The following is a 24,705-nucleotide window of genomic DNA, read 5'->3' on the forward strand; positions in this document are numbered from 1 at the left end:
TATGAAGGAATAAAGTTTGAGTGGTAATGAGAACAGAAGGTAGATAAAAAGTTAAAAGTAACTTAAAATAATGAAATAAAAATAAATATAAAAAATAAATAAAATAGAAATAAAAATGAAAATAAAAATAAAGTTAAATTTTGCGCTTAAGTTTACACTCTTTTAAGTGGTTATTTTGTAGGAGGCAGCAGTCCAGTATATTTAACTCACTGTGCTAGTCTCGCCCTAGCATCTAACCTGATCACAGGGGATGGCAGCGGCGTATCGCCGGTCTGTGTCTTCCGTGTGCGGCGGGCGGCTTGCTGTGACGTCACTTTCTCCGTCTTCGTACGGGACTTGCGGCGTGTAGCTGGGGGTGAACAGTGGGGCACCCGTTGATGGCTGTCCTGCTCCTCTTCCAATCCAACGCGTTTCACATCCAACAGAACTTTATCTGGTGAGTGAGGTACGCAGTGGATTTTAGTATTCACCTAACTTACATCACATCACAGCTTTCACCATATATATATATATATACTTGTTCTCATATTGGATACTTGCTGGGGTTTTTTCTACACACGGCACCATTTTGCGAGTCCCCCTCACCATTGACAGAACCAGATACTGAATATTCAAAGGTATATCAGAAAGAAACCACTATATGAACATATTACACCTTCAGCATCTGAGTTGGGGAATGCCCATCATTGTTTAAAGCAGGCATGTCCAACGTTGGCCCTCCAGATGTTGTGAAACTACACATCCCAGCATGCTTTGCCACAGTTTTGCTATTAGAGAATGCTAAAACTATTGCAAAGCATGCTGGGATGTGTAGTTTCAAAACATCTGGAGGGCCAACGTTGGAGATGCCTGGTTTAAAGATACTGTACCACTGGTATGATTTACACTGCACCTTATTTGGTGAGTGAGGTACGCTGTGGATTGTAGCATTCACTAACTTACCTCAGATCTCAACCATCATAACATTTGACAACTGTCTTCACATTGGACACCTGTTGTTTTTCTTCCATAATCTTCACACTTCACTATTTTGGGAGTCCCTCCACTGTTCACTGAACCTAATATTGTAAGATTAAACATTTCTACCTGACTAAAAGAAACCTTTATAGACCTGAAGATATCTATACCTACCGTGAGTAGGGGTACGCCCATCGTTTCTTCTCCACACTGCACACCTATATGATAAAACACTAATAATGTCTTGCAGCTATATTCATTTTTGAGATGCCACCATATATGATCTCCCATGCACACATGAAACGTGACAAAGCAAGAATACTCCATACTAAGGAACTCTCTTCATGAACTTTAGATCCATGCGCCTTTGAGAAGTATTTTCCTCCTTTTTTTTCATTGTCTGTTTAAGGTGTTTTTGACACCTTTAGATATACTTTTTCGGCAGCATCCTGCGCCATCAACGAGGACTGTATAAATTCTACTGTATTGCTTTGCAACATGTTATGCTTGATCATTTACAATTTCTTCTCTTACACTTGACCACCTTTAAACTTTACTACGTATGTAGCTGTAACTGTGATTGAGAAAGAAAGAAGGATGCACCAAATTCAACATCTATTGATATATTATGTTGGAGTGTGATATGTACTTCTCCTGGATTGTCAGAACTGATCGCTTTACATGGAGAATGGTGCCCTACTTTACAGTCATTGTGCATCGTTTTAAAGCATCAGCAGCAGGATCACTGATTTTCATGACAGCTCAAATTTAATACAATGCAGTAATAAAGGCTGTGACAGATCAGTAAATGTGTCATTGCTTATGCAAGCCATATATATCTCTAATAGATTTTTCTTTAATTGACCATTTTTATTGAGATCTCTTTTAGAAACATATACAATAGTAATGTCACTAAACATTGCTACAGTAAGTTGCAGTTGCATCTTTCACATCATTCAATGTTTGCAAACATTACTGTATAACTAAAGCATAACAAAAGCACATACAAATACATGGATATTGATAGTGACTCACCTATAGTAAAATATTATAACTATGTATTAGCTGGAACTTCAATTACAAATGAACTAATCCCTATACCTACTCTCGGTGACAAGACTCTAGGTGAGACTTCAAATTTCAGTATACAGTTTCTACCCTTATGTACAAAATACTTGTATATTAATGTTTATTTTGCCCAGCACCCATTCCATTTTAGGGCATTTTGCCAGGAGGAGACCTGGAGTCAGGGGCAGTGGGAAGGTGGGGGTTACAGGGGATCTGCTGCTGCCTGCACCTTCTGCCAGTCCATAGATGCCGCATGCACCTCCTGATTCCACTGTGCACAGAGTATTGGGACCCAGAGGGTGGAAGCCTGATCACCTGCAGTGAGGACACAATGTGGGACAGCAACCTGGGCAACACAGGGTGCTGCTTGGTGAAAGGCTCAATGTTACTTACAGCCACCCCTTAACCCACTGGGTGTGGTATGTGACTCCGACAGTCGGGATCCCGACAGTCATTATCCCGACTGCCTGGAGTCAGACAGCATGGCGAGCGCAAAATAGCCCCTTGCAGGCTCGCTGCGCTCGCCATGCTGCGGGCACGGTGGCTCGCTACTATTCTATTCTCCCTCTATGTGGGTCGTGGACCCCCACAAGGGAAAATAGCGGGTGGCCGTCGGGCACCCGGCTGTCGGCGTTTTGACAGTCAGGATCCCGACGTCGGGTAAATGACTGTCGGGATCCCGACTGTCGGGAATCCGTCCGGCACCCAACCCACTGCCTTCCCAGTCATCTAGTGGCTCACTCACTGCGTCTCTCCCTGACTCACTGCCTCTCTGTCTCCCACTAATATTGCGCAAAAAAACTCATGTCAACCTCTTGCTTGTGATGACCTTCTGCACCTGTTACCCTAAACACTTTTGACCAAATATACCACACCCAAGTGACAGGACCCAGGATAACAGACAACAAGAAAATCCTTTAAATTATTCAATCAGTCGTTCTACCGGGCTGAAATATACCTGTAATTCTATCGTTTGTACACCTCAGCCACCCAAACTCCCAGACCACTGCAGGAACATTATCAAGTTTATACAGTATATTTTTTGGAATGCAGTTATAATATGTATGAAGTTAAGGTACTTGTTTCCTAGCACGGCGCCCATCGCATAAGATTGTATGCCTTAATTAATCACATACAATTGAAAAGATTTTTAATTGTATGTACAATATCGCATCTTATGGATCTCATCTTATGGATCTCATGGATCGTATGCATCCATAAGATCCATGAGATCCATAAGATGCCATAAGATAAAAGATCCATGAGATCCATAAGATGCCATAAGATAAAAATTGTGAGCCCCCAATAACCATTGTTAACGCCACCGACACTATCACCACCAACCCCAAGCATGGCAAGCGCAGCGAGCCCGCGAGGGACGGCGGTATGCGTCCTCTGACCTTTTCATACCCCCACTATCCACGTCGGCGTGGAGTTGATTTTATATAGTGTGGCTAGCGCAGCGATCAACCGAGCCCGAAGTGTGGCGAGGGGACGCGGACTACTTCACATGTATTCCGTGTCCCCTCGCCACGCTTCGGGCTCGATGGCATTAACGATGGTTATTGGGGGCTCATTTTACTTTTTAAGTACCCATAAGGGTACTTTTACAATTAAAAATCTTATATGAATCATATACAATAAAAAATCGCATCCGATATATCGGATGCGATGCAATATTGTAAATACAATAAAAACAACCAAAATCTTATATACTTTATATGCAATGCGATGAGATCCATAAGATGCATAAGATCCATAAGATAAAAATCGTGGGCGCCGTGCTAGGAAACAAGTACCGAAGTTAAATATCACTGCTAGCAGTAACCGTCATCTCTGTCTATAGGTAATACCTTGTTTTAAATCTACTTAATTGGTGCCCAGTATTTGTTGGTGCACATAAGGGAGATTGCTAGACTAATGAGAGAGAGAGGGAGATTGCTGTTATTTAAGGGAGTCTGCTTCAGAATGCAGGAGGGTAGGCAACTATGATATAAAGCTGAGGATTTGCAAAAACTGAGGGTCAGTCATGTGATGCTTTAATATTCCACACCTGCTATGGAAGCACAGTCCTGGTTTGTTTGTTTTGGTTTTTTTGGGGGGCTTTGGACAAGCTCCATTATACCTCATGCAAATGTCCTTCCCCAGCAGTCATTTCACCAGGATAGAGACTCCCTCTATCAGCTGTGGCTCCCAAGAGTCCAGCACAAAGCCTCTCCACTTTGCAGCAGCTTCCAAAGATCAGCTGCAAATCCCAGCAGATCTGTTGGTCCCCCAGTTGTGTGGCTACTGTGGTGAGGCTGGCAAACTCTGTTAGTCCCTGCCCTTTTATGGCGCTGACTCTCACTCTCACAGATAAATGGTCATCATCATGGACTTAAGTCAACAGGGTCTAATTGTCAGCATGCAAATGATCAACACAAAAAAGGTCAGCACAAGGTTTTTATAATTAGTTTTAGGGTTTTGTGCTTGATGGAGTGTTAGGGTTTGGCTTAGGCAATCAGCAGAGGGTTAGGGTTAGCCTGCAGAAGGGGACGGTTAGGGTTAAGCAGTAGTGTTGACATTTTCTGTGTCGACCATTTGCATGCCAGCCTTTTGATTCCAACAACCTTTTTGTCACCCTGCTGATATAAGTCCATGTTGACCATTTAACTGTTGACCTTATGTCCCTGAACTATAGACTGTTCAGTATCTGGTGTCAACCTATTGACCTTCTATCTATGTACTGTAAATCGTTTAATCCATACCCATGTCCTGACATAATACCTCTTACAGATTAGAAGTCTCTCCTTTATAGTCCTTTAGGCTAGGTTCAGTGATCTCCGTTAATATATTCCCCAGGCTCATGGATATTCATAAACCTTCCTAGTAATTGACCCCTCAAAGCCCAGGCACCATCTATGAAATTCAGTAGCCCATATTGGGTCAGTACACATAGATATAATTAACATAACAACTGTGTATTAAACTATTAACTTTCTTTGTCCCTAGTCAAACCACTATCTCGTCCTATAAGGTTTATAAGTAAAAAAGAGAGGATGTACAATACCCTACTTGTGGGTTATATTCTAAAAAATATTTATTATTATCATTTTTTTTTAGTTTTTGGTTATGTGAGAATATACAGTCAGACAATGTAATGAACTGGCAGGACTGCTCATTCACAGGAACACTGTCAGCAGTCTTCAGTGTTTTTTCATTGGAAACAATCATTTATTTTACTTTACAGTATAGAATTGTGGTGAATAAATCTACTTCTTTGTATTACATAAACACTTGACATACTTTACTCCTACTTTCTTTGTCAATTATACATGTGTTTGACTATATGAGTCAGTCTAGCTACATTTAGGTAGAGCACAAGGATGAGAGAGACATGGCCAATACATGGGGGCATAGCCATGGCCCCACAAAAAAAAATTAATGAAAACTACAATGACCTTGCCGAGGGGCAGGGCATTCTTCCCCCTGTACAGTTGGATCAGCTATTGAAAGGCTCCTGGGTAATTAGTACCCCCTCCCACCATCTTGGCACCCCTGTGTGTGGCCCCAAGATGTTCTCACCCAAGAATGAGGGAAGGATAGCTATTAAAAAGGAAAATACCTATTGGTTGAAGCAATAACACAGACGTATATAATAGTATACTGTATCTCCTGCAGTGTTAAGGGAAATTTAACACATTCCAGGTTCTCTTCAAGATAAAGAAATGACCTATTCAACCTATGTCATAGTCATAGTCATGGTCAAGATTTAGCTACTGTATAAGCACTTATTTTCGCGAGGCTTTAATTTTCGCGATTTTTGCGAGCCTCCCGTGATCGCGAAAATTTAAGCCTCGCGAAATATTCCCCCCTCCTCAATAAATGCGGTAATAAAAAATCCGACACTTTTCACTTACAGTAACCAAATTTTAATGGTTAGAGTTACTGTACTTAAATACTGTAAGAAAATACTGTAAGAAATAAGAACAAGCATTTCTTAAATACAGTACTTACAACTATTTCTTGAATACTGTACTATACAACTACAGTATTACTTGAAGAAAAACAATAGAACTACTGTAATACTACTGTACAGTAATACTGTACAGTATTGTAGAATGCTGCTCATTCACTGACAACATTTATACCAGCTTTTTTGAAGCCATTCAAAATTAACTCATGTTTGGCTTCAACACCGTTAAATGTGCGCACAAGCCAAGAAGCATGAATCGGTTTTAGTCGTGATATTCGCAGGTCCACACATTCTTTTTCCTCTAGAAATTTAAGCTCATTAGAATACCACTCAATAAACTCATTCTTGAGCAAACGCTTGAACTCGCCGTTTACAGTTAAGTCCAAAGGCTGGAGCACTCCTGTGCAGGAAGCGGGCACAAAAAGTGGAATAATATTCCTCTTCTCTAGTTCAGCCAGAAAAAGAGGATCTTGATGTGCCTTAAAAACGTCGAACAATGCTACACCAGGTTGTTCTGGAACTAGCCCGAGAAGCTCTCTCTGCTTGTCGTAATAAGGGGCCTTATTTTGGTTCATTCTTTCTGACAAAATCCTTCTTAGATGGGCAAAACCATGTGCACTGCAGGTGGGGCAGGTGTTACTTGTGCAGAGAGAATTAGATTTGGGTGGGGTTTTACTTCAAAGTGAGATCTATATTGCAGTGTAAAAATAAAGCAGCCAGTATTTCCCTTCACAGAAACAAAATTACTTACCCAAATCTAATTCTCTCTGCACATGTTACATCTGCCCCCCCTGCAGTGCACATGGTTTTGTCTATCTAAGAAGGATTTTGTCAGAAAGAATGAACCAAAATAAGGCCCCTAGGTACAAGAATATTCTCGATGTATCGAATCATTGTGTCAGTATTGCTCCAGTGTGAATCGGTGTGCCACACATCCCAGTCCACGGGAAATGTAAACTTTGGATGACAATTTGTTGTTTTTCCAGCATACAACAATTGTGGTGGAAGTAGGTTTCCAGAAAGGGAACATGCTAACAAAACAGTCATCTCTTTTATCTTCCTTGCCGATTATGGACACTTGTTTTGAACCACGTTCTTCCAATGTGTATTCAGATGTAGGCACGAACTTTGCATTTGTCTGATCGAAGTTAAGGAACATCTCAGGGGGAACAACATTTTTGTCAATCACTGTACGAACACGATTAACAAATTCGTCGCGAATAGCTGGGAAGTCTGGGGGCAGTTTTCGCGCAGCTTTGGTTCCCTTTCTACGGACAAAGTTCATTCTTATCAGCAGGCATCTGGCCCAACTCGGGCTCAAATCAAAAGAGTTTATAAGAGAGGGATCATGTGATTTCACAATTCCTTTTGCAGCTGCTATAACAATAGTGCGGTTCACTATTCCACCAGCAATCCGCAATTTACGTATATATGTCTGAACACTTGCGTCAAGATCACCAAGTTTTAAGGGGCGACCACGATTACCGTGTGGTAAAGTTGTTACATCGGCTTTACCTTGTTCCGATGCTTGAATGTACTGTTTCTTTATGCTGCGAACGGTTGATTCACTCACCGGCCTTCCCAGTTCAGAGGTGAAGTGTTTCACTGCTGCAGAATTTCCGTTCATAGTAGCATATCGGCCATTTTGGACCTCAGCACTTCGTCATAAACTGCATACTGCCCACGTTTTGCTCCACGTTTTTCTTTCAAAGCAGTAGAAACCTCCGTATTAGAGGATATTATTTCTTTTGATTCAACTAAGGACTTAGCGTTTCTTGCATCCGGTAGTCCTACCGGTGGTGGAGCTCCTATAGGAATTTTCTCTCCCTTATCCGTCATCTTGTACAGGTATTTCCACATTTTTAAGGCACTGTTGGCACGTTCTCTCTCACTTGTTTGGGGTGGAATGCACGCATTGAGCCAAGGTCAAAGTTGATACAGTACAGTAGTAATGTAAGCACCGCGGGTTGTTTTTAGAGCTATGGGGAGAAGGGGGGAATATTTTTTGTACAAAAGGAAGTTTCTTACAGTAAAATGCCTTACTGTATGCAACAGAGTTATTTACATTAGGCACAGTAGTTATTCGCGAAATTTTCAGCCCGCGAAATCAGTGATATCGGCATTATCGCGAAAATTACAGCTCGCGAAATTAAGTGCTTATACAGTATGTGGTGAAATACAAGTATTGCTAATAATTAGGCTCCAGGGCCAACTATGAATCTCTTATAGAGGTCTGCCTTGGAGTAGGTGGGTTCACTGAATGGTGTGCATTGCAGTTTGTGCGTTCTAAGATAAGTTGAGGCTTTATTATAACATGTGGAAATACTCTTGACCTGCAACTGTCCCAGTATGTATGCAACCTATTAACTCAAGCTTTCAACTCTTATCACCTAAACAGCCCTGCACAATATAAAGCAGGTTGTGGCAGCATTTCATGTTCTCCTCTTCTCTTAAGCTGGGTACACACTGGACAAGTTGTGTACACAATGCTGGCTGCGAAAACCAACAGGCTTGAAGGGAGGAAGCAGGGGCCATGGCTCGCGATAGCAATATCCTCCGTCATCCTGCATGTACAGAAGATGAACGGGAGAAGACATCATCAGCGACATATTGCGCACACATGGGACCACATTTGATATTGTTGTCCCAACCTGTTGGAATAGGCAAAATCATAAACAATGTTGTCCAGTGTGTACCAGTGCACTGATGATATACACTGTTAACATTTGAACCAGAGGGACTCATGTCAGTATGAGACCCCACAAACATAACACACGCTGACTAATGGCTTTGAGATATTGCAATGCCTAATCATTGCTGGTTCTATCTGCATGATGATGGTCAGAGAAGTGGTGTATACACCCAGTAAGTGATCTCTTAATCATTTTGTGACTGCAAACAATAACGAAATAGCAACACTTCAGTGAATCTAATATCACTTTCACATCGCCGACACGTTTTAAAAACCGGTATTTAAAACGGTAATTAAAACGGGTCAGAGCCTTAACATTGCCGCAGATTACCGTTTTAAATACCGGTTTATACCCCTTTCACATCGCACTTTTAAAACGGTAAATTGCCGTTTTTTTTTCCCTTTTTTAAAACGTTTAAGCCTGCACTGTGAATGCATAGCATTGTACACATTCACATTGCACAAAAAACGGCAAGGAACCGTGTAGGACTCTGCTTTTTACACGGTTCGAAATGCCAGTTAACTTTAAACGGTAAATCGGCTGTGGTGCATTCACAGTGCAGGCTTAAACGTTTTAAAAAGGGAAAAAAACGGCAATTTACCGTTTTAAAAGTGCGATGTGAAAGGGGTATTAAGCTTATGTTTGTAAATAGATGAAAAACAAGGCAGTGATATGGAGTTTTTTAATTATATGGTGAATTCCAAAAGTCCCTCCACAGTGAATGTGCAGCATGGTGCACCTAGAAGTGTGGGGAGTAGGTGTACAGCACAACGGGGCGAGAGGTCTGTGATGTGCAGGTTAATTTGCACTTTCTCACAGGCTCTGCTCTGATCGTGTCATTTAGCTGAGTGCTAACCGTTGCTCCCAAAGCAAAGCCATTAAGAAAGCATTGCAGGACACTGTAGGATAGTGTGGGAGCCCTTTTTTGATGCACTATGTAAACTTTATAATAAGGTTTTTCACACTTGAACACCATAGTTGCCTACCCTCCTGCATTCTGCAGGAGACTCCCTGAAATAGCAGAAATCTCACTCTCTCCCTCATTAGTCTAGCAATCTCCCTCATGTCACCTAGCCCACATTACACTGTTACATTTGGAGGAAAAAAGTAATGAGAGATAAATACAGTTACATTGAATCATCAGCGCCAATTACAGCACTTTACCAAGTATAGTACCTCTTGCTGACTGCTTCCTCTTTTCACAATTTCTCCATATATGGAACTAGGCACGCCCTGTGGGTGGAACATGACATGCCCCCTCAATGGTGCACTTTGCAAAATTCTATTACCAACTATTCTCTCCCTGAAACTAGTTTTCATAAGCAGGCAAGTATGTTGAACAGTGATCCTTTTATTCTATGTTAGGTCACTACCTGTTCTAAAGAAAAACCTTAATTTCCTGTAATCTGGCGGTATTTGTCATATTAAGCAGCTATATGCCAAGCGTTATAGAAAAGTCCACTTTGAAATATGCATGGGCATATGCATCGACACTGGATGAAAGATACTGTAAAGTGGATACAAATAAAGTACCAGCCAATCAGCTCATAACTGTCATTTTCAAACAAGGCCTGTATTGTGGCAGTTGGGAGCTGATTGCCTGATACTTTATCTCTCACCACAAAAGTAAAGTAGTCAGTGCTGTAATAAAATATCAGGATATGACAATTTAAATGACTACCAGAGGCCCCCAATTGTTTTTGATCACTGTAATTTCAGTAGCCATCTTGCTTCCCGGTTGAGACTTGAATAACCATGCTGTATTTTGTTATATATATATATATATATATATATATATATATATATATATATATATATATAGCTCATTGTTACTTTTTCTTGCTCGTACTAAGCAAACATTCATTATCCATTTGCTCTCTACTTAACTTCTACAGAACAGGCAGTTTGCTAAATGTGTAACATATCTCTGTTGGCCAGAACATAATGTGGGATGTTCTATTAAACCCCTTTTGCACTACTTATATAGTAACCTATAATTTCCATGTCAGGTATAAAACCATGCCATTATATTTAATTCTAAAACCCATAGAAAATCGCAGGGAGCACATTCAGCAATCAGAATAATAGAGTTCTTTCTGTTCAAATTTGTTAATATCAGGGACATTGTCAATTAAATAGATTTTTGTGGAAAAATCATTAACAATTCTATTACTTGATATGGGAGACAGTTGGAAACGATAGAAATTAAGCTTCAACGTGCCTCACTTAAACCTACTCCATTTTTAATAGGAATTGTCAGCTTCCAAATGTGTTCCAATATTTTTTTTTTTCATAAATGTATTGTTGGATAAAAATATTATCAATTTAACATTTTTTACATTAACTAGTTACCAGCATGTCAACATAATAGAGCAACATAACAGTACTGTCAGCGCAGAAGGGTATGTGCGACCAAACAGAGTAACATTTAAATTGCTCCGTCAGTACGCTATCTAATGGCAGCAGACATGCACAACACTTGAATCCCCCCTAGAGGTGGGAAGCAGTGTTACCCTTTTAGGATATAAAAATGTAATCCAGTACAACGATGCTTACATATTATATTGACTACATATTATATTGACTGCAACAGCAACTTCCATCTCCTAACATAGTGCTATTTGTTTAAAACAAGCCATAACTCCTTTAGCACTTGCCAAAGAGATATAACGCCCATTCAATATTTAGCAAACATCAGGTTTGTGATGTACAGTTACCACTTGTGTCATCTTTAGATGGCATTGGCCGCACGGTCCAGTCATAGTTGGTAATGAGGACCCAGTGAAGTCTTTCAGGCTACCTACAGAATGAACTCAGTTTTCTATACAATTTACCAGAATGCAGTGTTTTACATAATAACTAACAGTGTTGACAATCATCAGAATGAGCTCTGCATTGCAAACATACTGCTTTCAAATTACTAAACCGGTTAATACCTGGGATTTTGATTCTGGGTCCGACCCAGTTTCGTCATGGGTCCGATTCTTTCACACTGAACCCAGGTCATCCATTGTACACAGGGCTACCAGGGTTAAACCCTTTTTATAACCTGGGTTGAATTGCTTATTACTTTCAAACTGCACCTCAACCCGGTTCAACCCGTCAATAACCTAGGTTATAGGAGCAGTGTGAAAGGGGTATTAGGAATGAGAGATATGATACTGTATGTCCCCATTTCTTTCTTTGGTTGCAGGGGCCCCACGAATTCTGATAGCAGCTTCAGCTAGAACACCTGTATTGTACAATGAAACAGTAACTTTGAAACATTGCATTGCATAATATTGCATGTTAAGGTAAACATTAATATGTAAGTTTATGTAAGTTTATTAATATAAATGATGTACGTTTCATCTTTATGAAACATGCAGGTAATTTATACCACCTACAGTAACATGGAACTGCTAATTACAGTATATAAATACCATTCTGTAAATGTGTATGAGGTCTTTGTAAGAATAGTTTTAAGAATAGAAGTTTTTCTATATAAAGGATTTTCTATATAACATTTCTATTGTTTCTTAGTCCAGACAGACTCCAGAAGGTGAATTCCTACCGCTAGACCAACGTGAGCTGGATGTTGGATTTGGCACTGGAGCAGACCAGCTGTTCTTAGTTTCTCCGTTAACTATCTGCCATGAGATCAACGGCAGGAGCCCATTCTTTGATCTGTCACAGAAGTCACTGAGGAGCGAGCAGTTTGAAATCGTTGTCATTCTGGAAGGGATTGTTGAAACTACAGGTGAGAAATAGAAGAACATCAATATACTGTATTTCCATTAACGTGCTCAAACATGTTTAAGACAAGTCTACACAAAATGATTGTATTGGGCAAATAATGTTCCACAACTGGACATAGCAGTTATTAGAAGTAAAATACATTAATTGCATACTCTTATATATTGAGGTAAATGGATCAGAATCGTTTTATAAAAGTAAAAACTACATCAAACAATAATGTGTTTGATACTCATATTCTATTCAGTTCTTAATAGAGTCAACGTAGCAGCTATGAAAGTACATGTAGAGCACTTTTGGGCTTGGTCTTTTGATATATTTGTTGTATGTTTTTGATAGGTGAACCCCTATCGATAGAGTTTGGTGCTTGTCCATGAATTGCTGATGTTCATAGAGTGTGCGCTCTTAAGAAATTTCATCAAACAGAACTGAAACATTGCATGATATATAACAATAAACAATCTTAGCTGGTTTTGTGTTAATCAGGATGATTATATATATATATATATATATATATATATATATAGGATATATTAATTCATAAAAACATACATGTGCACACACACACACACACACACCACATACACATAAAAGGGGAGCATTCAATCTCGGATGCTATTTCCGCTGGGGGAATTAGCATCCACCGCCTATTCAAAGCAGATTACAATTAAACAGATCTGACATAAAAAAAATCAGATCTGTTTTGTCAGAAATTACTGCGGATTGCTGAATTCACAGCCCTTTTTTCGACAATCCACGGCCGTTTTCCCCAACATGCCCACTTTCCAAAACTCGACAGCTAGAACATTAAATTTCGAAATTTCGTCTGTCAAGTTTCTGTCGAGTCGAGGGAAAACGACCTGGGATTCTGACTGTCTGGACGTTCCGACAGTTGGAGTCCCGGATTGAATAAAAAGAGATTAAAAGTATGTACATTGTGTCACCATATTTAGTCAAATTCCTCCACTAAGGTCGGCATTTTTTGCAGAAATTTTGCACATCTCACACACCAACGTTGACACTCAAATGGGTTAACATTCTATCTACAGGATTAGCATCCATTTAAAAGCAATTCCTTTATGGTGGCTTAGCTTTGATTTTTTTTCCATTTGAATACATTTTTGTCATTATAAAACTTTTAGATAATCACCGTCACATTTCCAAGCATTACCGATTTGTGTCATTTTCTCAGAAACATCAAAAGATATGCGAGTCCATGTCCAGCCAACAATTAGCATTTCATTTCTAGTTACAATAGTCAAAATAACATATTTTTGTTTAATATCTTGCCGCTTTCAATGTCTTATAATGAGGACCATAATATTCCATACAGGCCTTCGTACTTTTGGGTGAATGTCCTACATAGAGAGAGAGAGGAGCTACTTTTATATTATATTCTTTTAAAAGGTCAGATGAACCTAGAACAGAAACAGAGAAAAGGTTTTTTATTCTAGGTGACTTTGTTACCTAATGCATAGCCATTATAGATCTGCGCTTTATCTAATAGGACGTAATGGAAGCCTATTTTATCTTATTAATGTAGCAACGGATTGTGATTTGCTAGTCTTACTTGTAAATTGACGAGTTATTGATGGAAAGAACATTTGAGCACATACATTTCAGACACTAGACGTGGTAAAATAGCATTTTTATGCACAGTGCAATGTACAAAACACATTAGAAAGAATGCTAGTGGATTATTAATAACCTTTAGTCTGTATGTCACATTAAATAAAGGGCTCATCAAGGATGTATTAAGATGAAGCATGTCATAGCATTTTCACAAGATATGAAGGTAGAATGGCCACTCACCCTGAAGATGCAGAGCTACATAATGTATGAAAGAGCTGCTAGTAACACACACTATGTAAAAGTCTCTATACCTTGACAGAACTTGGAATGCTTGTTATACCATTTACATGTAGTATGCAGCCAGGTGCATTGAGTTGTTGTCTGCAATCGGGTTACCCCAAAATAATTCTGTATAGGAATAGGACTCACCTCATGATCACACGACTTAACAATATTGCCAATGGAATTTGTAAAAAAAAAAAAAACACAATAACACATATGTAAGACATAAGACACATAAGACAATAACACATAACAGTAGTGAATACTGATATTTTACTTTTGAATTGTACCCCTGGATGTTTTTACTCAATAGATGTTTGTCCAACCTTATTTTAAAAGTATTTATTGTGTCTGCCAACACCACCTCACCAGGAAGAGAGTTCCATAGTTAAGTTGCCCTGACCGTGAAATTTTTTTCCTTCTAAAGAAACTAAATATTTTCTCTTCTAATCTAAACTCATGCCCACGTGTCCTAGAGTCCTTCCTTGTGTAAAAAAGTGCGCTGGACAGTTCCTTATATTGTCCCCTGATATATTTGTACATGTTAAGCATGTCCCCCCTTAAACGTCTCAGTTCTTGTGTAGTTTCACGGCGCCAGCATGGCGCCGTGCTACTTCCGGGTTGGGTACACTCGCCAAACTATCTAAAATAAAGTAACTTAACTCCATGCCAACGTGTATAGTTCATACCCCCACTATCCACGTTGGCATGGAGTTGATTTTAGATAGCATGGCGAGCGTAGCGAGCCACCGAGCCTGCAGCATGGGCGAGAGAAGCGAGCCCCGCAAGGGGACTCAGACGCATGGCGCCATTAATCTACACAAGTACCAACGTCTCTTCTCTAGCGTAAACAATGCCAATTTGTTCAAGCTGTCCTCGTAGCTTAATTTCTCCATTCCCTTTATTAGTTTTGTTGCTCTTCTTTTGATTCTTTCCAGTTCTATGATGTCCTTTTTATAGTGCAGGGCCCAGAACTGTACTCCATATTCAAGATGTAGTCTAACCAGTTCTTTGTACAGTGGCATAATAACTTTTAAATCCCTAGTTTCCATACCCCATGTCAAAGGTCAAAACACAACCATGATGGTCTGCTGGCCAGGAAATATTTAGAGTGGGCCAGCTCAGGGCATTTACTGCACAGTAGGGGCTCCCACCTATAATTTAGCCCCGAATATGCATTTCATTATAACTGCAAACTGATAAAAGACAAACTCAACTTATTTTCACAATGGCAATCCATTTATTCTCTGTACAAGCCATATACATGTGGTCCTTTCTCAGCTACTAAATATTTTCTATATTTTGGAATCTTGAAGCATCTAATAATATATTGCTTATTTAACAGGAATGACATGCCAGGCAAGAACATCTTACACAGAAGATGAAGTACTTTGGGGGCACAGATTTCTTCCGGTTATGTCCCTAGAAGAAGGCTTCTTTCGAGTGGACTACTCCCAGTTCCATGCTACATTTGAAGTCCCTACCCCATACTATAGTGTAAAGGAACAAGAGGAGAAATCAACCCCAAAATCCCCTCTAAACTCTCTCTGCAGTGATAAATATCACAGGGACAGAGTTTGCTCCTTAGACTACCTCAATGTGTTTGAAGTAGGCAGCAGTATACTTCCTACTAAGCTTCAAAAACTCAATCGTGGCAATGAAAATGCCCAGAGAAAACTACTAAGAATGTGTGGCGCTAGTGTAGAGAGAGCTTGTAGTACTGGAGATCTCCCATTGAAAATCCAAAGGATCACAGTTTCTACATGTGCAGACAGTGAGGAGAGTACGCCGCTGAAATATTTCAAGGTCAAACCTGAGTGTATGACACAGTCTACTGGCGACCTTCAGCTGCAGAAGAAAACACAGGGCATGCTAACTTTGGGGACAATGCTAGATAGTAATCTTCCTGCAAAGCTGAGAAAAATGAATTCTGGCTGCATCAGCTAAAATGTAAGAGGAACATGCTGGTTCCTAAGTGGAATAATAAATGGCCTTAAACTTTGTGATGATAAGAGACATTCACTGTTCTACATTTTTGTCATAAAACATTGTTTTCAACATTAAAACATGCATTTGAAAACTCTTGCCTTTTCATTAATGCTTTAAAAATCCAGGTCATAGTTAAGCTGAAGACAATAAAAGAAAGGATCTTATCACTGGAGTTGGAGATGGCTTACACACCTGTAGTAGATCAATGCACTTGAAGGTGAATGCATGCTTTTTGGTCATTGGTGACAACTCTGCAAAACTGAGTGCAGTTCTAGTTTATAGAGAGCCAGTCAAACCTAAGAGATCCACTGTGCAAAAGTCTTGTCATATTATAATTCAACCTTCTACTTCATTAGAACCACCCATGAGGGAACAATGCTTAAAGTGGGCATACATGTCAAAATATGTCCCATTAATTGTATAAAAATAAATAAATGTATCATGAGGAGCATGATTGGCAGCAGTACTCACTAAATTCACAAGCACAGAAGTGGAGAATTTGGTACAGTGGTCGTCTTTTCTTTGGAACAGAATGTAATTGAGTTTACCACATGTAATGGAGAGCGGGAACCATTGAATGTTCAGTACTAGGAAACACAGCTACTGTAATGATATATTCTCTATTATATTACCCCTTTATTCAATATTCAATATCAGTACTGAGGCCTTGAGTACTACTGTATTATGGCCAAGCCCCTATTGGACTTAAGCCCCATAAACTCTAGGGGATATTGTAAAACATATTGCTCAGAACGGGGTTCTGAGTGATATTTTTTAAAATGTTGTCTAGTGTGTACTCTTAATATCGTTATTGATGCACACTTCTGCGCATCGTTAAGAAACCCTCCCATCTGCTGAACATGCAGGTCAATTTGGCTATAGCCAAATGACCCACATGTTCAGCAGGTCCTGGTCACATCACTTATTAATATAGTTTACCAATATCGTTCAATGTGTATATGGCCCACCCAAGGCTGCGGCTGATATTGTTATCTATATTGGCGGCAGCCAGGATACCCTAGTGTGTATGGGGCTTTACAGTCCATTTTCTTTGTGGAAGTATGTTGTATTTGTTTGCACTGAGAATGCATCCAAGCAGAACATATGCTCCTCTGAGCAAATATGGGCAATTCACATTTGTATCTGAAAATGTCCATCAATCTCTGTCATTCCTGTGAAGCAGGTTGCCATGTTAGTGTAAAATTGCTTTTTTAAAAGAGCAGTAACACATCGCTGTCCTGATTTATTAACATATATAAAAATGAAACCACAAAAAAATACAGAGTAGATTTGCAAACCAACAAAAGTAGTCATGTGGTTATCACAGGTGAGATACCACAAAAAGCAAGTCATTGGAGCTTTATTGATGATCAACATGTGAGGAAGCTCAATACTGTCATAATGAGAGCAATAATTAGGTAATACATTGAATAATTAAGTAAAGATAATTAATAAATCTCTTATGGGGACAATATTATTTTATTAATATTATTGCCCCCTTAATGCAGTAGTTTTGTACCCAATTGACACTTGGGTAATATTGCTCATTTAATATAATTTGTTTGTGGCCATAGGCAAATCTATAGTTCAGTAATGTAGAATAGTGAGTTAGTTGAGGTTAACTGATGTTATTGTACAGTATTTTTTCTTTTTAGTTCAACCTTGCAAATTGTTATTTCTGTCTGATGGTGCATACCACCTCAGCCGTTTAATATCTTGCTTGTTGACATAGTTGGACTAAAGCCTACTTAAGGGGACAGATATCAAGCATTTTAAAGAGATATAAAGAGGAGCAGTTGCCAAAAACCAATCAGCTTCTACATGTCATTTATCGTCTCTGAAACAACAGCTAGAAGAAGACTAGTTGCTTTGGGCAACTACGGTACTCCACTTTATCTCTCTCCAAGGCTGGATACATGTCCCCTTTAAAGAGATCCGGCCCAGTACTGAAGGTTTGACTCTAATTATTGCAAATATTACTTGAATTAATGCCCCTTTCATGTTACCAGGTCTTGATATTGTTCTCTGACCAGGCTTCTTGGGTCTCCCTTGTATGTTCTTCTGTTGTGGTGCACCAGGACTGGGGGGTGCTAAGGCACCAGAACTGGGGGGTGCTTTGCAGGTGACAGCTGAGGAATAAGAGTAAGGCCTAAATGATTCCATGCTTGTTAGGTGACTGCCAGAATGCTGTGTCAATGTAACTTACTGATGGAACGATTAATTTATGTACTTTTTAAGCTTCCTCCACACGCCACAAGCATTAGATCATACATACCGGTTGTAAAAATGTTGTTACATGCACATGGGCAGTATGAATGCTGAGTCCCCATACACATGTGTTTAGCAGCATTACAAGGGGGTCTACATGTGTATTTGCATTTTAATCAGGCCCTGGCTATAGGGCCCAGAGCTGAGAGAGGTCCATCTTCTCTGTAAAAGCAACATTTGCTATATATATTTTTCCCCATTGGGTGGTAACTGTGGTCCTTATAAACGTTTGCTATGAGGCTTACAAACATCTAGTTACGCCTCTGCCCAGACTGGACTGTTAACATCTCAAATCAAATCAAAGAGCTTTATTGTCTTTAAACAAGACAAAATCAATTGTGATACAAAATTCAAATACAACAATATACTGTAGTGCTAAACAAACTATTCTGGTACGAGCCAAGACATTAATTACAGTTCTACAAATAGAGCGCCTCCCAGCCATTCTGAGGAATCGCCAGATTCCCTGAGTTGGTGAATGTTCTCGGAGAGGCGTTCCATCTGATGGGGACATGCGAGCGTCTAACACGCACGTTCGTCCCGTCAGCATGGTGGTGGGGAGTGGTTTCCCTGCCCATCTCCGCTTCAGGGAGATCGGGGGAGCTGACGGGCTGCAGGGGACATGTTGAGTGCGGCAGAGGGCTCCGATGGAACGGGACTTGCAAGCGTCTCATGCGCCCGCACCCCCTTCCATTGGCTCGCAGCGGCTGGTGAATGGTGATTCTATCGCCAGGAGCAGCTCTAATGGGAGCTGCTCCATCTGTACATAGGAATTGCTGATGGGAAAAAAAACCTGTCATGCAATCAATTAGTGCAAGACATTAGTTCTGTAAACCTTTTATTCTATGATTGGGGAATATTCAATGCCGTCAGTAAGCAGTGGCGAGGGGGGTTTGTACGGCGAGGGTGGCTTTTTTGGCAAAGAAAAGCCATCCTCACTAACAAACCACGCCCCCCTCCCCCCTCGCTGTATTCAATGTTTTTCAAAAATCCTTGCAGACAGTGAGGATTCCCTTAAGCGGCGAGGTTCACCACAAATGCAGCGAGCCCGCTGCATCTTGTGGTGAGCCCCGCCATTTTGATGGCCGCACTCGCCATTTCCACCTTACTGCAGGGAACAGGCAAGGTGGAAACAGCGAGTGAAGAGGAGGCCATTGAATACACTGACAGCGAGCTATCGGCAATGCTCACCGTATAGATCGCCAATAGAGGCTCACTGGATATACCCCATTATCTCTCTCTCATGCCACTGCATTCCTGTTGCCAGTCAATGGGATACAGCTCGAGATTAGCAGGTACCAATACCAATATTTTGTGTATACATAGCCACAGACAAGAACACCACCCTCCCAGATACAGCCAGAGCAGAACAGCACTCCTCCCAACTCATTTAGCTTACCGCTGTGCTTTAAAATATGGGTTATTGATTTACAGCTACACTACTTGTACACTTTATTTATTTTAGGTTCTAAATAAATAACTATGTTGTTGCTGTGCAATTATTTGTGAATTATATGTAAAATTATATATTGAGCCAAAGAAAAAGCATATATTAAGTGTGTTTGCCTTAGCTCAGCATGTGCACTATTAAGGTCACTGAGCCAAACATCACAATGCAAACAGAAAGTACATCACATGCTGATTGTTCAGCATCTGCTCCCGACTGTGTAAAATTGTAGTGTACAGAAATATAGAGGGATGGGGGGGTATTGAAGTATGCATTTGTATAGCCAGAGGCCCTGGTATACCGTGTGGCATGAGGCCATTCTAACACAACTTGCACAACATGTATATAATGCAGGCCCAAGCTGCAAAGATAAAAATAAAAGAGGAAGGAAGATGTATAATAATCCCCACAGCAATTACATGCTAACTTCATTATCAAAAGCTTCCCTGAATAGCTTATTTATAAACTATAGGCACACCCCATATGTAACACCCCTAAGATGTAATAGGGTGCGATTTTTTAGCCAGCTTAAAAAAAACGTGCCATGTAATTGGGTGCAATTTATTTTTTAGAACATGCCAGAAATCAACTTCTGACAATTTTTTTAGTAAGGGAAACGTGTTTTTTTTTTATAAAGGTGCACTTTTTTAGTAATGGGAGGAAGCCATGCAGAGGAGGAGTGGGGATGCACAGACACACACTAATAAGTGGTACAGCATGTGATAATGGGCACTCAGGCTACAGATTAAGCATGGCTAAGCCTACAATGATAGTAATTAATGCCCTTTTTCGGCATGTGCAGTGAATCCTGTTCAGGAGGGCTGGAGCATTCGTTGCCAGCCCTCCTTGTCTCCCGATTCAATGCTGTAGCGGCTTGCTGCCCCTGACTGCGAATTCAGGCAGGGAGATGGAAGTCTCCCTGCCTGCCCCAGAATGTGTGGGGGGAGAGCTGGCAGGGGCACTGTGGAGGTGGGAGCGGCTGCACTGGTCTCGCTCATGCATATGTAATGAGCGGGACCAGTGTGAAGTGAATATGTAGTGAGTGGCTCCCCGCCCCCTGCCGGCGAATGTGTAAAAAAAACAATTAAATATATATTCATGTGCTGCCTGCACATGAATAAAAATAGCATGCCCCTTCACTGAATAACATTTCTGATTTTGTGACACCAAAAAAAAAAAAAAAAAACCTTTATTTTAAAAGATCACTTTCCAGTTCACCTTAAAAAGATGTTGATTGCAAAACGGTGAATCACAGGGAAAATCAGGGAGAAAGCAATTCTCCATCCTAGCATTGAATACACTCGGCAAATCCCATTGAAAACCCCATTGAAATACACCAGCAAATTGCAGCGAGCATGAAATGGAGAACTGGCTGGAATTCACTGTTCGCTTTCAACGAAGAGTGAACATTGAATAGGGTGAATCATATTTTCAGTGAAAAAGATTCACCGCAAGGAGTGAAAACAGCCCAATATGCCGAAAAACAACGGTGAATCGGGATCATTGAATACTGGCCAGTGTCTGAAATCAGGTTGGTTAAATCAAGTTATCTATTTCATGTGAGCACATGCTGCAGGATATACACCCTGCTCTCTGTAATAATATCCTGAAGTAAGCATTTTTAAAGGACAAAGTTTACTTAAGAAATTATACGAGTACTAATAGACAGTTAAGGGCACGGTTGCCTCAATTAAGATTATAGAAAATAGTACTGTACATAGATTACAGTAAGGGGTTACCGTTGGCTACATTATGATTATAAGGAATAACATATATGTATAATGTTTACATAGATAAGAGACAAGGCCTTCAATATTGATTTACTGTATCTGCAATCCACATCAGTCTGGTCATTTAACTAGTCTGTGATCTTTGTCCTTTTTTGTAAAACACACCTTAAAATCAGTTTGTACCATAAGCAATTTAGCCATAACTGTCCCATGAAAACACCATTTTGTATCCTCATGAAATTCAATTAGTCATATTTGCTGTGAATTTTATCTGCACACTGTTTGTTTCAGGCAATTCAGTTAATAGAGCCATGTTCAGCTTCCATGTCCACGTGTTTTCACAATTGCAGCCACGAAAATTCCAGGTAATGCCAGCTACAGTATCAGCGTCAATTGAATGAGCTTTATGAGTATAAAAGAACAGTTGTAAGCATATTACACCATGTATTTCACCAATCTGTTGATATAGATGTTCATTATAGCACTGCTGCTAATTAGAAACAGCTGACAAAAATGAAAAACATACTTGTTTAGTTATATGTAATGTCAATCCTCTCTATCTTTATAACATTAAAGGATTTGCATGAATGTATTAAACTCCAAAATAAAAATATTTGATTTAGAACTTTGACCAGGTTTCAAGGCTTTCAAGAGTTTATTCGAAGCATGCCACATTCAGAATTGCAAAATGTGGCTGCAGACCATCTGCAGCTTTTCAACTAATTCAGAGTCAATCACTTCCATGAACTTGGATCTATAACTCCTTCTGCTTGCTTCTCTTACCCGGATGAGATGAGACTTTGCTAGAAAGTAGGGTCCCCTGCTAATATATGTAATGGAAAGGGTTTGCTTTAGAAATAAAATTACATATTGGTGAATAATTAATAAAATAAATAAATATATGAATCATTCTGCCTGTTGCTTTTTATTAAACTTCCTCAAGAGAAGATATGCTATATCTAAAATGTCTTTCTTAGATTTTCTGTTCAATAAATGAGTGTACAATTCATTGATTGTTGAAATAATACAATTTTACTGAAATTCCAAAAAGCAATTTAAATGTTTGTTTAATGAATATAAAAATTAGGAAAATATAAGTTATAACACCAACATGTGCTATACACCTAGCATAAATACGCCATGTACAGTATCACAAGTTGCCTGGTGTGAGTGAGCCGCCAATTCTTGATACTTGTATACTGTGTGTGACTGAGGCCCTTATTCTGGTCGGTGCGGATATATCCGCGTGCGTTCGGCCCGCAGATGTTTTGTGTCTGCGCATGTGCAGAGGCGTCTCTGCGCATGTGCGAGCGGGGCGTACGGCCAAATCCCGCATGATATGTGAACACTCCGAACAGGGGGTGGAGAGGGGCGTGAAGGTCTATTTGGGCTCATTACCATATGCATACGCCCCGCGTTTCATGGGCGTTCCCATGCAAACGCTGGGCGTACGTATGGTAATGCGGCCATGACGCACGTGTAGGGGGCGGACATATGACATCGCCGGATGTCAGCTGCCCCCCCAGATCCCTGCTTTTGCACGGAAAAATGTCCGTGTGGTCTGAGGTTGCGGGAGCTGGTGGAGCACTCGGTCCTGCATTTGATGGTCTGCGACCATCGAATGATGGGGGAGGTTCCCTTAGATGGAGGAGGCGTATTCCGTGAAAAATACAAGTGCGGTCCGTTCGGCCAGCTTCTTACCGCGTACGGACGGAGTTGGCGATCCGTATGGAAGGTGGGGTTTCGCACGCACGGTCCTGGCCGCATAATCGGATCCGGCCGCACCGATCAGAATAAGGGCCTGAGTATTTATATGGAGCAGAACAGAACTTCCATTGGAAAAAAGACACGGCTGCTTCATGTATATTGTAGCACTTCATATACAGATTCAGAGAATCAGTCGCACACAGATATACAAGTGTCTTTCAAATTATTCAGCAGAGTCTCCTTCTGTTCCCTTTTCACATGCGACTTAAGGTGCGTACACACGGGGCAATATATTGCAAGCAATATATTGCTCAGCAATCATATTGCTCAGTGTCCCGTTTTCATCTGCGACCAGAGATGGTCACAGATGAGAATGTCACACTGCCGGGGGAAGAGGCAGGGGAAGTCACTGGTCAGAGGAGCATGCGATTTAGCGCTGGCGCACACTCCAATCATTGGCAATATGGTCGCTCAGCGATATTTGCTATAATCGCCCCCGTGTGTACGCACCATTAGATGCATTTTTGACATAAAAGAAGCAAAAAAGACACTCATTGCTTGGGGATTCTCACCCAACCTGATGTACCAAGAGGGGCTGTTGGGTACGAATGAAGGAGGCTGTATAATGATATATATGTACTTGCTGGCTGACCCCTTTGTGATTAAGATAAATGATGTAGTAGCTGAACAGCTGCACATAACAGCCAAGAACAGAAAACAGCTGGGCCTCGATGAAGTAATGAGCTTCTCCAGCAGCTCCTATTGTAACACATTCAACCAATGAACCAGATTGAATTGCTAAATTGGTTCAATTAGACTACTCATAATTAGTCACTTATACAGACCCTCTCCAACAATGTGAATTTGTTGCAATAAAAACAAAATCCAAAAGAGTGGAGAAAGAAACAGAAATATATCAGTGTGGAAAGGGTTACAAAACCTTGGGGGTTATTCTAGTTCATTCTTTCTGACAAAATCCTTCTTAGATGGACAAAACCATGTGCACTGCGGGTGGGGCAGATGTAACTTGTGCAGAGAGAATTAGATTTGGGTGGGGTTTTTCTTCAAAGTGAGATCTATATTGCAGTGTAAAATAAAGCAGTCAGTATTTTCCCTGCACAGGAACAAAATAACTCACCCAAATCTAATTCTATCTGCACATGTTACATCTGCCCCCCTGCAGTGCACATGGTTTTGTCCATCTAAGAAGGATTTTGTCAGAAAGAATGAACTAGAATAAACCCCCTTATTATCACCAAATGAAGAAAACTAGAAATAACGGTGAATCTTCCCAAATGTTCT

The 24,705-nt window shown here is 40.3% G+C and overlaps 1 protein-coding gene across 1 annotated transcript in view; it reads left to right on the top strand.

Annotated features, from left to right (window-relative positions):
- Positions 1-19,475, top strand: part of LOC146008373 (G protein-activated inward rectifier potassium channel 1-like) — a 45,494-nt gene extending 26,019 nt beyond the window's left edge. The window contains exons 2-3 of the mRNA XM_083147580.1: positions 12,196-12,412; positions 15,608-19,475. Of these exons, the coding sequence (XP_083003706.1) occupies positions 12,196-12,412; positions 15,608-16,209 (819 nt within the window). The 3' untranslated portion in view covers positions 16,210-19,475. The remainder of the gene's footprint in view (positions 1-12,195; positions 12,413-15,607) is intronic.
- Positions 19,476-24,705: the final 5,230 nt, after the last annotated feature.

The sequence above is a fragment of the Crinia signifera genome, chromosome 6 (assembly GCF_055691185.1).
Source record: "Crinia signifera chromosome 6, ASM5569118v1, whole genome shotgun sequence".
In the NCBI taxonomy this organism is placed as follows: Eukaryota; Metazoa; Chordata; class Amphibia; order Anura; family Myobatrachidae; genus Crinia; species Crinia signifera.